The sequence below is a fragment of the Toxotes jaculatrix genome, chromosome 2, assembly GCF_017976425.1.
Source record: "Toxotes jaculatrix isolate fToxJac2 chromosome 2, fToxJac2.pri, whole genome shotgun sequence".
Taxonomy (NCBI): domain Eukaryota; kingdom Metazoa; phylum Chordata; class Actinopteri; family Toxotidae; genus Toxotes; species Toxotes jaculatrix.
In genome coordinates, this window is record NC_054395.1 from 29090630 (window position 1) to 29103569 (window position 12940).

A 12940-nucleotide genomic window follows, 5' to 3' on the forward strand; every position below is an offset into this window, starting at 1 on the left:
ATCAGTTCCGATACAAGATCAGGAACTTATGAGTTCACTTTTTCCACGCAGCAAAGGGCCCGGGGCCCCCGGCAGTGAGGACTCAGCCTCAGTGGCACACGCTGTACCGCCAAACCTCTCACTGTTCATTTGAAATTTTCAGCTTTTGTCCTGATAAAGTTGTTTTGTTGCCATAAAACATTCAGACCATGGATGTGAGCATGTAGGAGGCACTGATAACAGGTAGGGGACCAGAGGGTGGTGTGTAGTGTTTCAGTCAAAGTATGAATTTTAATTGTTAGAAATACAGTACATTAATAAACTCTTCTTATATCTGTTTACATCTACAGTATATACCGTATTGTATTTATACCGTATTAAAAAAAAGGTTAGGTTAGGGGATTAAAAAAACCTGTACAGGTCCCGTCTGCTCACACTAACAAAAGTGTCTCAAAATTATTATGGAAATGATGAGACAATGTGAAAATGCACCAGTTAGCACATTGAAGAGGACAGTGTCTGTCTGTGTGTGTGTGTGTGTGTGTGTGTGTGTGTGTGTGTGTGTGTGTGTGTGTGTGTGTGTGTGTGTGTGTGCAGCAGAAAGAGCACAGCCTGGCATGGTCTTAATCTGTCCGCATACCAGCCATTGCCTGATATGGTGTGTGAGTTTAAGTGTGTGTGTGTGTGTGTGTGTGTGTGTGTGGGGATCATTTCAGAAGCGCTGAAAACTGACCCCACCCCCCGCCCCCAACGTGTCCTCTCTCTCTCCCTCACTCACTCACACACACACACACACACACACACACACACACACATTGCTGTGGATGGCGAGGAGGCTGCGGACAAACAACTTGTGTGGAAAAAGAGGAATGAAGTGAGTGTTGGACGAGCGAGGGAGGAAGAGAATTGGAAGCAGACGAGAGAGCGAGAAAGAGGGACGGGCTCTGTCCTCATGTCCCGTCCAGGCAGATTTAGTGTCAGCGTTCGGTGTCACGGGAGCTGAAGAGGAGAACGCAGACTGGCTCCTGCTTCACTTTTCCTCTCAGACTTAAAACTTCCTTCCTTTAACAGACTGACCTCGATGTGACTTCTCGCCCTCAGCTTGTGGATGTTTCATCAGTGTGATTTCTCTCGCTGAGACACTGGACCTTAAAGGTCTCAGGCGTCTCTCCTTTGAGCTTGTCTTGCTGCTGACAGCTGAGTGAGTCGGCTGTTTCCAAAAGTGACTCTCAGTGTGGTGTCGCCCTCTGCGCTGTATGAGTTTTACAGTAAGTTCAATCCTCCTGGAAACATAAAATAAAACTGCAGCTCATTGAACTTCATCGTAAGGAACATGTATAAGAAATAATTACATTTAATCAGGTTAATTGTTTGAATTAAAACTCTGGGACTTGTCTGCAGATTGAAGTTCTCTGCAGGACTCTTTGGTTGCTGGATCTTGACTGAGCCGACAGACTGTGCTGGAGAAAACCGAGAAACACCAGAGCAGAAAGATAATGTGACTGAACACAGAGACGGGAAGGAAAATCAGACACCGGAGAAACTAAACTGAGAGACAACGGACGACAGATGCAGAGGAAGGTAAGTGAACTTTTCTTTTCTATTTTTTATTTTATTTTTTGTTGAGATTTCATCTCTTTCATCTTTTTGTGTCCTTCACAATGTGTCAGATTCATATTCAGCTTTCTGAGCAGTCACTAGCCTCAGATGATTGACTTTACATGTGGACAGGATCATGCTGATAATGCAGTGATGTAGTAATCAGGTGCTGTGTTCACGAAACCTGTGACGTCCGATCTTTGAGCTGAGTCTGCAGTTTTCTGGAAAACAAAGATCACGAACACGTCAGTGAATCTGGTGAAATGAGCGTCTGAGTTATTTCCATTGGACTGAATGGTAAAGTCATGAAAACATGGAGCTGCGTGATGTTCACTCATTATAAACATCATGTGTAGAGTGTCAGCTACAAACTGAAGGATGTTGTTCAGCAGCTGTTGATCAAATATCTGAGCTTCCTTCTCTGCCAGGTGATTTTTATAGAACTGAATAAAAACCAGTGGCTGCTGAGGAGAAGAGCGCTGACTGGTCGGGGTCCGAGGTCTCAGCTGTGTCCAGTTTCTTCCAAGCCGACAGGCCTGCTTTCTGACCCGCAGCAGGCTCAGCTGGTTGTTCTGGTGTCCGCAGGAGGAGGTGAAGTTTGGCGGAGCGGCCATGTCTCTGCCCGTGGACCTGAGCTGCCTGCAGGGCGGCGGCGGGGGAGCGGAGCGTGAGGCGGCGCTGGCGACGCTGGAGAAGCAGCTGATCTGCCCGATCTGCCTGGAACTGTTCAACAAGCCGGTGGTGATCCTGCCCTGCCAACACAACCTCTGCAGGAAGTGTGCCAACGAGCTGTACCAGGTGTGTGAGGCCACCTGTGTGTACACACAGCTCTGTGTGTGCTGTGTGTGTGTGTGTGAGCAGGAACACACTCATCTTTCATCACACACTTTTTATATCATGGGGCTTTACAGCACTGTTGGTAACACACACACACATTTAGAACAAAACCCACATCAGGTGTGTGTGTGTGTGTACAGTGGATTATCAGTGTCTAAAATTGGATGTGTGGATGTTTAACTGGTTTGCTCATGAAAATAACCTGCTACGACCTATATTATACTGCCATTGTTCAGACCGTGTGTGTGTGTGTGTGTGTGTGTGTGTGTATGTACGTGTGTGTGCTCTTCCACATACACATGTCCTCACGTGTGTTTTTGCGTGTGTGTGGTATGTGAGGAGGAAACCTAATAGACTCCGTTCCCAGTGTCATGCTCATGTTCGTGACCTTTGACACTGAGAGGGCTCTGCTGCAAAACACACACACTCACGAACACACACTGATTAGCATACATGTAATAAAAAGATTTAGTTCTCACCTGCCCCCTCGGTCCCTACCTGAACACACACTGCTTTTCATCCCCATAATGCCTCAGTGTGTGAGAGCACAGCTCAGTCTTCCCTCTTCCCCTGTTTTTAACGTCCAACACGACACGATCTCCGTCGTCTCTCTCTCAGTCTGGATCTGGATCAGAAAACCACAGACAGAAACCTGCGGGTCTCAAAGGTCAAACTGGTTCCTGGTTTAGCATTTGATGAAATGACGATCACGGTGGTGTGAGGAGGGACAAACAATCACCCTTTGGCTTTGATACCCTGTGAGTCTGCAGCTGAAGGGTGGGTTATCTTTATCATCACCACTGGAGACATTTGTAACTCGTCCTAAACCAGGTCTCTCTGAGTCCTCAGGCCCCAGTGTTTGTCTCATTACCAGTCCCTGTCAGACCAGCTCTGATCCCTCAGCCAGGCCCAGCAGCAGCTGAGGCTTATTAAAGCCACTATTTCAGGACGCTTCACCCCTCTAACCTTCCATCCGTCTCTCTGCTCATTTGTCCTTTTCTTCACTCCTCTCTCTGTCTCTCTGTCCCCACTGACTCTCACTTCTCTGATCTCTGTCTGCTTCTGCACAATCTTCTCTCCTTATCTCTTATTTCCTGTTGCTGTTGTAATTGTCTGTCCATACTTCTGTCTTTTTGTCTCGTTTAAAGACCAGGAGCATTTAAACAGTTTCACCATCCGACTTCCCCCAAAACATGAACTGTTGGTTTTACATTACTGTTTGTGTACAAATGAAACAAACAAAACAATATGTGTTAGTGCTGGTTGGTGGATGTTTACAACTGTTTCCCACTAAGCTACGCTGAACGTTTGCTGGCTTTAGCTCCACAGAGACATTTAAATTAAAACCAAACAGGAATCGGAGAACGGAAAAGACGAGTGTGTGACACAGAAATTTAATTTCCAGTGGACAGACTGACACAGAAAAGTATCTCAGCCTTCACTCGTCAAAATAAACAGTTTTATTGTTTTCTTAGTGAAATGAAGCCATCATTAAAACTCAGCACAAATAAATAACAATAAAAAAAAAACCTACATGCACAGGAAGCAAACAACATAGAACAACAACATCAACAAAGCAACGTAAGATGAAAACAGTTTCACAGAGATCTCACAGCTCAGGTCCATCAGTCACTGGTCGTGACCAAGCCTCTGTCCAGCATCAGTGTTCTGTCCTGAAGGTCTCCAGGTCAACGAAGAAAGTCTCTTTGACAATAAATAAACTGCAGGGAGATCTGAGAGGCCTCCAGGTGTTCAGAAATCATTTATCAAATTTAATGAGATTGTTTTTTCTTTCTCTTCCTGGTAGAAATTCTCACTCACATGCAAAATAACCTCAATGTGAAACAGGTCGACGGAGGTGTGTGTTATTTTTACACATTCTCCACCCGTGACACTGACTGATGAATAACTCTGCTGCTAATTGTTAAATTCCCAGCATGCAGCTGTGTTGAATGAGAACAAACTCCAACTGTTGGGTGTTGAAAGGCAGATGGAGATGTACAGCTGATGCACAGCTGATGCACAGCTGATGCACAGCTGATGCACAGCTGATGCACAGCTGATGCACAGCTGATGTACAGCTGATGTACAGCTGATGCACAGCTGATGCACAGCTGATGCACAGCTGATGCACAGCTGATGCACAGCTGATGCACAGCTGATGTACAGCTGATGTACAGCTGATGCACAGCTGATGCACAGCTGATGCACAGCTGATGCACAGCTGATGTACAGCTGATGCACAGCTGATGCACAGCTGATGCACAGCTGATGCACAGCTGATGCACAGCTGATGTACAGCTGATGTACAGCTGATGCACAGCTGATGCACAGCTGATGCACAGCTGATGTACAGCTGATGCACAGTGCAGCAGAAATGATCTCTGTTATGTTTACATTTCTAATGTTTATTTGTTGTTCCTGTCCAGCCGTCCCTGTTCCAGGCTCGGACCACCATGCTGGTGAACAGCGGCCGTTTCCGCTGTCCGTCCTGCAGACACGAGGTGGTGCTGGACCGCCACGGTGTCTACGGCCTTCAACGAAACCTGCTGGTGGAGAACATCATCGACGTCTACAAACAGGAAGCCAGCAACAGTGCACCGAGGTGAGGAGAGACAAGTGATGTAAAATACACTGACATGTATGAAGGTCATGATGTTCAGGTTCAGAGAGGTGTTTCTATTATTTTGTCCACCCCGTTCTTACAAACCAGCAGTGGAGCGTACGTACGTGTTTCTCCCATCTTTCTGCAGCGCCCTCCCTCCTCCGCCTCCTCCTCAGCTGACGTGCTCAGACCATGAGGGTGAGAAGGTGAACATCTACTGTCTCACCTGTCAGGTTCCCACCTGCTCCCTCTGTAAAGTGTTCGGGGCTCATCAGTCCTGTCAGGTGGCTCCTCTGACAGACATCTACCAGCAGCAGAAGGTACGTAGTGATACACACTGCAGCGCTGGCTGCTCTGTGTGAGAGACAAGAGTTTGTTAGATACCAAATTTAAATGTATTGTGCGATGAAACAGTCAATAAACAAATCAAACTTTATTCATGTAGCACCATTAATACAGGTGAGTGCACTTCAAGGTGCCTTACAGGTGAAGTCCTTGAGACTAATCTGCACCACAAATAAAAATAATGAAAATTTAATAATAAAATAAGTTGAAAATATTAAATTTAGGAGGTTAAAATGTAAATTTGTGAGCCTTTGATCAGGTTTCTCTTTGAAAATTGAATCGAAGGCAACTGGACATATGTTTGTCTGGGAAGACGTTTCGCCTCTTATCCAAGGGGCTTCATCAGTTCATACACATCGGTCTATCTAGTCCGCACTAGTCTGACTAGTCTGACCGCACTAGTCAGACTAGTCAGAGAACATTCACAGACATTCACAGAACATTCACAGACACTTTGATCAGGTTAACTAACAAATCAAGTTCTTTTGTTTTTGCTCCTCAGGACGAGCTGAGCGAAGGAGTCAGTTCTCTGGTGGCCGTTAACGATAAAATCCAGGCTCTGATTGACGAGGTGGAGGAAACCTGCAGAACCATAGAGGTGTGTGACCTCAGACCTGCGAGTCCCTTTGCTGCCGCATGTGTTTAAATGAACAAACTTACTTTTTAGTGTTAAACACACCGTGTTTCATTCTGTGCATTGATCTTCATCCTGCTCTCAACAGGAAAACTCTAAGGCTCAGAAGCAGAGTGTGTGTGACAAGTTCAGCCGCATGTTTTCCATCCTGGAAGAAAGACACAAGGTCGGGTTTTATTCTTCTGTTTGATTCGAGCTGTGACAAGTACAGAGCCAGTTAAACACACACACACACACAGCAGCTGTAATAGCAGTCATATAGAAAACAGCCATACTGTAATACGACTGACGACTGTGGTGTATGAAAAGAATATATTCTGAAAAATGTAATGGCAGCAGAAGTAGCTGCAGTAACACCATCATCATCATCATCATCATCACCTTTGAAGGCAATGACGCAGCGAATCAGCTCTGAGGAGGATGAGAAGACGAGCCATGTCCAGGCGTTGGTTCGTTGCTATGGAGACAGCGTGGAGGCCAACACCAAGCTGATGGAGAGAGCGGAGAGCAGCATGGAGGAGCCGGACATGGCTGCTTTCGTCCAGGTGAGTGGTGATGGGGCTCGTCACTGTCAGCAGTGCAAAACGTTTTGAACCAAATTTCCATGAAAATGATCATTTAATCGCAATTTAATCATAATTTAATATTTATTTATTTATATGGATTGGAGATTGTCATCTCTTTTTTCTCAGGAATAAACACATACAGTTTAAATATGCAGTGACACAGTATGTTACAGGTGAAGGTTTGTAAAAACTGTGAAATGATCTGCGTCTGAAACTCTGTCTTCTCTTTTTTCCTCCTTCTTCCGTCAGAATTCAAGAGAACTGATCACAAAGTGAGTGTTGTTCCTTTACATCATGTCTTTAAATCCTCTGTTCCATACGTGCATGTGCTGGATTTTATATAGACTTTTTGTTTTAGACCGTTTGTTGTCTTTTCTGTCTCTGTTGTTTACGGTGACTTGTTTTGTTTTGTTTTTCATCAAAATCAGCTGCCTGTCTTTATTTTTCCCCTTCCTTCCACCTCCTGTCCTCCACGTCTCTTCTTCTGTCCTCAGAGTCATAGCAGCGACCAGCTCCTGTCCGACTGAGACACTGAAACCAGGTTACGAGAATATGAGCGACTACAGATTTAACTTTAGAGGACAGGAGAGAGCTCTGAAGAGCATCGACTTTATTAAAGGTAAGAAAAAGGATGACAGGACGTCTGAGAAATTTTATTTTTATAAGTTATAGTATTTGCATCGGAGGAAAATGAGCTGCAACAAAATCACCACCAATAAAAATATAGTTTTGACTTTTAACTACAAAGAAAAAGCATCATATTTTATCTACATCTGCAGTGAAATGTGTAAAGCTACCTGACTGCAGCACAAAGCACTAATTATTTAAAGAGCGTGGTGTGTTTATGAAGACTGAGCTGTAAAGTTACCTGCCAGGAAGCAGAGTGCAGATGTAACACACGCTGGGTAACTTTATCTCCTCAGGGTTTTTTTTGGATTTAAGGTCTATGATGAGTCTGCTCCAAAAATAGTTTGTTGCTGCAGAAGCTAAAGGGTCAGTGAGGAACGTCATCCTCAGTCCATATATAAAGATAAATACAGAATAAAACACCAGAAAAGTTGTGGAACATTAACATTAAATGTTGTTAAAGGATCATTTTATTGTCACTGCTGTTTGCAGTGCAGCACTGAAATATGTCAACACACTGTGACTTTATCACATACATAAAAATCCAAACACACATTCAGTATCAACAGGTTCTGTTGTCTCTCTCCAGCTGTGGAGGATGTTCCTGAGGAACCGGAGGATGAACCAGAGCCTGAAGAACCCAACGAGCCCTCTGAGCCAAACTGCCACCAGGAAGCCTCCATCCAGAACCTGGAATCTGTTGTAGAACCAGTTAAAGAGACAATCCCAGCACCAGTGGAACCAGTACAGACAGCAGCAGCAACGCCAGCCCTGATTCCACCAGCCCCAGCACTGTTGAGAGACTCTGTGGAAGCTGCAGGCGCAGATCTGCAGCCAGAGGTTGACGACGCAGACTCGAATGACGAAGGATCAGGTCCGATTAAGAATGAGGAGGAGGAGGAGAAAGCTGAGGCAGAGGGATGTGCAGCTCCCGACTCTGTTAAAGGGGCAAACGTCTGTGAGCGCCAGGAGGGAATGAGCACTCAACAGGTAGAGTACCACACCTGCTGTAAAGAAAACAACCCGTATCAACTCAAAACCGCTTCTATAAAGATTCAGCATTTCCCTCCTCAGTGTTTCTGTCAAACACCAGTCAACACATTCAAGCTTCAGAGTCACTGTTCTGACACTATTTTCTACTGTCAGCGTGTAAGTGTTAATTATTAAGTTATTCTGAGATGACAAGTGTTGATTGGAAAGTTTGTTAGTTTGTTAGTTTCATCTGATAAATGAACTGTTAAATTTGAGAAAATTACAAATCAAATCTCCTGAAGCTCCTGTCCTGTATCTACAGGACTTTATCCACTGCTGCCACATGATGGGCTGTTCGGATAATTACACGGATAGGCAGTTGTACAGGTGTCCCTAATAAAGTGCTCAGTGAGTGTGTAATGGCCAGTGTTCAGCTGATGCCAGATGTATCCAGTAAAGGAGGCAGTGACTTATTAGTGACTCATTAGTAATCGTTCATGTTCATTTATCTGTGTTCCTTCACAAATCAGTGTGAGGGGGGAGGGGCAGAAAGCGATGCATGTGATTGGACGGCGCAGAGAGAGACGGAGCAAAAACAAGAAGCTCAGGATGAAGAGGAAGAAATCCAGATGAAGGAGGGGACGGATGCTCTGTTTTACCCCAGCTGGTTCAAACCAGGCTGCCGGTGCAGGGTCAGTCCTGCTCCGTCTGCTCCTGATCCACACCAGACTGAGATCCAAGAGCAGGGCATGTCTTACCCCAGCCAAGCTCCAGGTCCAGAACCTGCTCTCTTCTCCCACCTACAGCCACAACAGCTCCCGCCCTCCACTCAGCTTCAGGCTCAGCCATGTTTTCCTCTCCTTCAACCTCCACACTGGTCAGAAAACCAGTCCCAGAATCTGCCCCCTATTCGTGAATCCCAGTCTCAGCCCCATAAGATTCCTGTTGAACTGGGCGTTGGTTTAATACCTGTTCCTGAAGCTCAGCTCGTGAAGCAGACAGCAAGAGAAACTGGGATAACTGAAGAGGAAAATGAGGAGGAGGAGGACATGCAGGGCTGGGTGTGTCTGCCTGGGACTGTGGATAAAAGTTTCAGCCTGGTGGGGGGTAGTTTTGATCTTGGAGACAGTAGTTTAGATAATTTTTCCAATGATAATAATGATGCTACATTGCACATACCACCAGAGGAGACCAGTACAGGGAGGTATAAGGCCAACTTTAAGCTCAGTGATAGAAGGGTAGAGGATGCAGGAGAGAAAGAGAAGCTTGAAGAAGGTGTTTTAGGACCTAATGGTGCTTCGGAGATGGAAGAAGAAGGGCTGGGAGAGGGAACTGTTGAAGCTGAGGTGATGGATGCTGACACCCTGCATGTCGGAGATCACGGTGTGGAGAGCACGAATATCTTGACACATGGAGACGGAGCTGCAGAGTTCGAGGCTGGTAGTTCGATGTTTGCAGAAAATAAAGAGGAGGGCGACGAGAACAGCGAGCAGCCTGAAGACTTTAATCCCACAATGGAAACAAGTGCTGCTGAAACTGAAGAGAGAAAAAGCTCCTGTGTCTCTCTCCAGGTCAGTGTCCTCATCATCATCATCGTCGCTGCCTTCATCGACCAGGCTCTTGCACTTCGCCCACCTGCTGATGTGGCTACACCTCCACATTTCTCCACGTTACAGTCTTTCTGTTGCAGCATCTTCTCTCCATGTCTTTCCTCCTTCATCTCCTCACCCTGAACACTTTTCTCGTCCCTTTTCTTCATCACACCATCCTTTTCTTCTTTTTCTCTCCCCCATCTCTTCCTCATCTCCTCACCATGTCCTTCATCTCCCGTCCTCTTTTCCATCCCTCCATCTTTCTCCAGGCTGTCACTCTGCTCTTCTACCTGTTGGCCTTCCTGGTCATCCTGCAGCGGGTGTGGGCTTACATCGGCTGCCTCATTTACACATAACACCAGCAGGAGACACATCCATCCTCACTGCTGCACAGCTCAGGTACACACACCTGCCTGCTCCACCAGGAAGTGCTGGTCAAGGCTTTTATTCTGAATCAGGTGCTGATTTTTGAAAATAAAACCACTGACGAATGTTGGCATGAAAGTGATGCAGGTTCATGGCTGTGAAATGGTTTCACTCAATTCAAACCTTGTTTATAAAATATTTCTCTTCTCTGCATCACCTGCATTTTGACTGAAGTTAAACTGAATTTCATTAACATTCTCCAAACTACTGACACTGCTGCTGCTCTTACTACTAACCTTCTACTAATACTTGATAATAATAATAATGATACTGAAAGAAGAATGAAAATGAAGACAAGAAGAATAAATTAAAAGCAACTGATAACATTTTAATTTTACTGACAAATTTCCTCTGATCCTCACAGAGACAATGGAATAACATCAAAAACGGAAGATTTTTTTTATTATGGATACAAATAAAAACTAGTGTAGATGAAATAACAAATGATAAAGGTAAATAAAGGTGAAATCTTCTTTTACTTCTCCTTCAGCCTTTGTCTCTGCTGACACCTTGTGATAAAACTGAGTCATTACAGTTCAGTAAAGACTCTCTTTTTCACATTTAAAATCAAGTAAAACTAAGCAACTAAAAAATCTATGAATATTTATAATAAGTTGGTAACTTGATAAATGTCTTTTGTGTATGTGTTTACTTGTATTCTTGGTAGTAATACAAATATTTGTCCCTGGGACACTGAGTCATGTCACATTCATATAAAACTGTCTGCTGTCGCTCTTTGCTCCAGATGGAGACTGAGACCAGGAGTCCCGCTAAGACCAGTCCTCCCCTCTCCTCCTCCTCCTCCCCCTCCTCCCTCAGTGAGCCTCCTCGTCGACCCAGTTTCTGCTTCTCCTGGCTGAACCCCCTCCACAAGAAGAAGTAGTGGAAAGAGAGAAGCATCTGGAGATGAAGTCTGATGAAGACGTGAAGAAAGACGCACTTCACTCCAGAGTCAGTTTCATCAGCTCAGGTGGTCTGGGACTGAAGACATACTTGGATAAACCTCAGAATCTCAGGCGCTCCAGAGTCTCCAGAGTTTTATTATCACTGTTTTGTGCTAAATGTGGACAAAACAGGAGCGGATCTGTTCTGGATCTGAGTGTCTGAAGGACAGTGACACTGTCAATGTTTTATTTTGAAAAATTATTGAGAATGAATTGATAGGTTTTTTGTTTTGTTTTTGTTTTGTGTTTTGATGGAAGCTGTTGCCTTTCACACCAAAGCTCTTCACAAGCTTCATGTTTCTGAAAACAGTAGAAGAAGGATGTATCTGGGATAGTATCAGTCACTATCTGAGTAGTTATAGTAGAACTTGTAATATCAGTCATAGTAAAATATGTTTTTGTAAAAGAAGCAGCACTAGTGTTAGTTACAGTGGTAAAAGAAGTACAAGTACAAATTATAGTACTAATAGTAGTAGTAGTAGTAGTGATGGTTTTACGTTTACAGTTTTAGTTTGTTTCTTTAGGTGTGGAGCGAGATGTGAACAGAAATTAATGCTGTGATATTTGTTTTAGTGTTTTATTTGAACAAAATCTAATAATTCTGAAAACATTTTAGCTCCACTGTGACAGACTAAACTCAGAGAGAGGCATTACAACCTGTTCAGGTTTTAATTGGTGTTCTGTGGCCGTAGTCATGGTTCTGTTTTAGAAATAAATAGGGATAACAGTGGTACTTAATGGAAAAGAAAATCAGCAGCAGAGTCGCGGTAACAGTAGATGGAGTAAAGGATGAATTAGAGGAGAAGTGGCGGTAGCAAAGAGGTAACTGTGTTTTTCTTATTAGAGAGTTTTCGGACACTGCTAGAACCAGTTAAGACCCAGGTGTCCAGTTGGAACCAGTTTCAACTGGTGATGTGATTCAATGTGGTTTGGTTTGGTGCTGACAAAATGTTATCCTTCTTTTTTTATTTGGGAAAAAAAACAGCACCTACTGCTGTGTGTGTGAATTAAAGGGTTAAAAAAATGTTAAAGCACTTTTCCCTGCAGGACACAGAAACTGGTTTTGTTTGATATATTATAGATTTAATAAATCTGATTTCAGTCACCTGAACTGTGTGTGTATTTGTGTTTGTGTGTGTGTGAGTGTGGAGCAAAGCTGGATCACCAGCTGGTGGGGAACTGCCATGGGACCCAAGAGCCGCAGGTCCACTATGTATGGGGGTCTAATCCGGCCCTGGTAGTGGGAGAGGTCGCACAGGTTGAATTAATAAATAAATAAAAATCTTAAAAATCCAACAAACCAAAACACCAGGACAACACCTGTCTCTGTGACGTCACTTCACCACGCCGGAAAAGGGATTCTCAGAAATCCCACGTCAGTGAGCGATGAGAAACCCAACTTCCTGTTTGGAGGACACGTTTTGAAAATAAAGGCTCAAAACAGACTCGGGTTTAATGGCGGTCTCCAGCAGCCTAAACGATCAGGTCATACATAAAGCTGAGTATAAGCCAAGTGCCAAGCCATAATATTTTATAGGAAAGACTGAATTTATACGGCTAGGATTAAAGTTCAGTGTATACTAAATCCATTTGAGACATGCAAAATGCTGTATGATCAGTATTTATGTACACATACAGAACCAGGCATGCATTTTATTCTGAAAATTATATTCCCACCACTGATTCTAATCATATTGATCATTTCATTTTGAGACCCATCACCACCACCTGAGGATAAAAGTTTATAGTATCGATCGTCTGGATTTTAGTTCCCCAAAATTTGACTGAAAAAAGAAAGAACCCTAGTGGGTCTT

The 12940-nt window shown here is 44.1% G+C and overlaps 1 protein-coding gene across 5 annotated transcripts; it reads left to right on the forward strand.

The window, feature by feature from the left end:
- Positions 1-835: 835 nt before the first annotated feature.
- trim101 (tripartite motif containing 101) lies at positions 836-12225 on the forward strand. Of its 5 annotated transcripts, none has more exons than XR_005896257.1 (13): positions 836-1247; positions 1381-1560; positions 2164-2376; positions 4845-5020; positions 5169-5340; positions 5868-5963; positions 6088-6165; positions 6389-6544; positions 6815-6837; positions 7060-7184; positions 7782-8182; positions 8695-10214; positions 10928-11059. XR_005896257.1 is itself a non-coding variant. In XM_041061301.1 (13 exons), the coding sequence occupies exons 2-13, from the start codon at positions 1549-1551 to the stop codon at positions 11063-11065; spliced, it is 2634 nt and encodes an 877-aa protein (XP_040917235.1). In that variant the 5' UTR covers positions 836-1247; positions 1381-1548; the 3' UTR covers positions 11066-12225. The 5 variants fall into 5 exon arrangements, 4 of the variants coding, with proteins under 4 accessions (XP_040917235.1, XP_040917255.1, XP_040917248.1 ...); XM_041061301.1 differs by having other exon boundaries at positions 1381-1559; positions 2160-2376; positions 8695-9735; positions 10928-12225; XM_041061321.1 differs by having other exon boundaries at positions 10026-10155; positions 10928-11048.
- Positions 12226-12940: the final 715 nt, after the last annotated feature.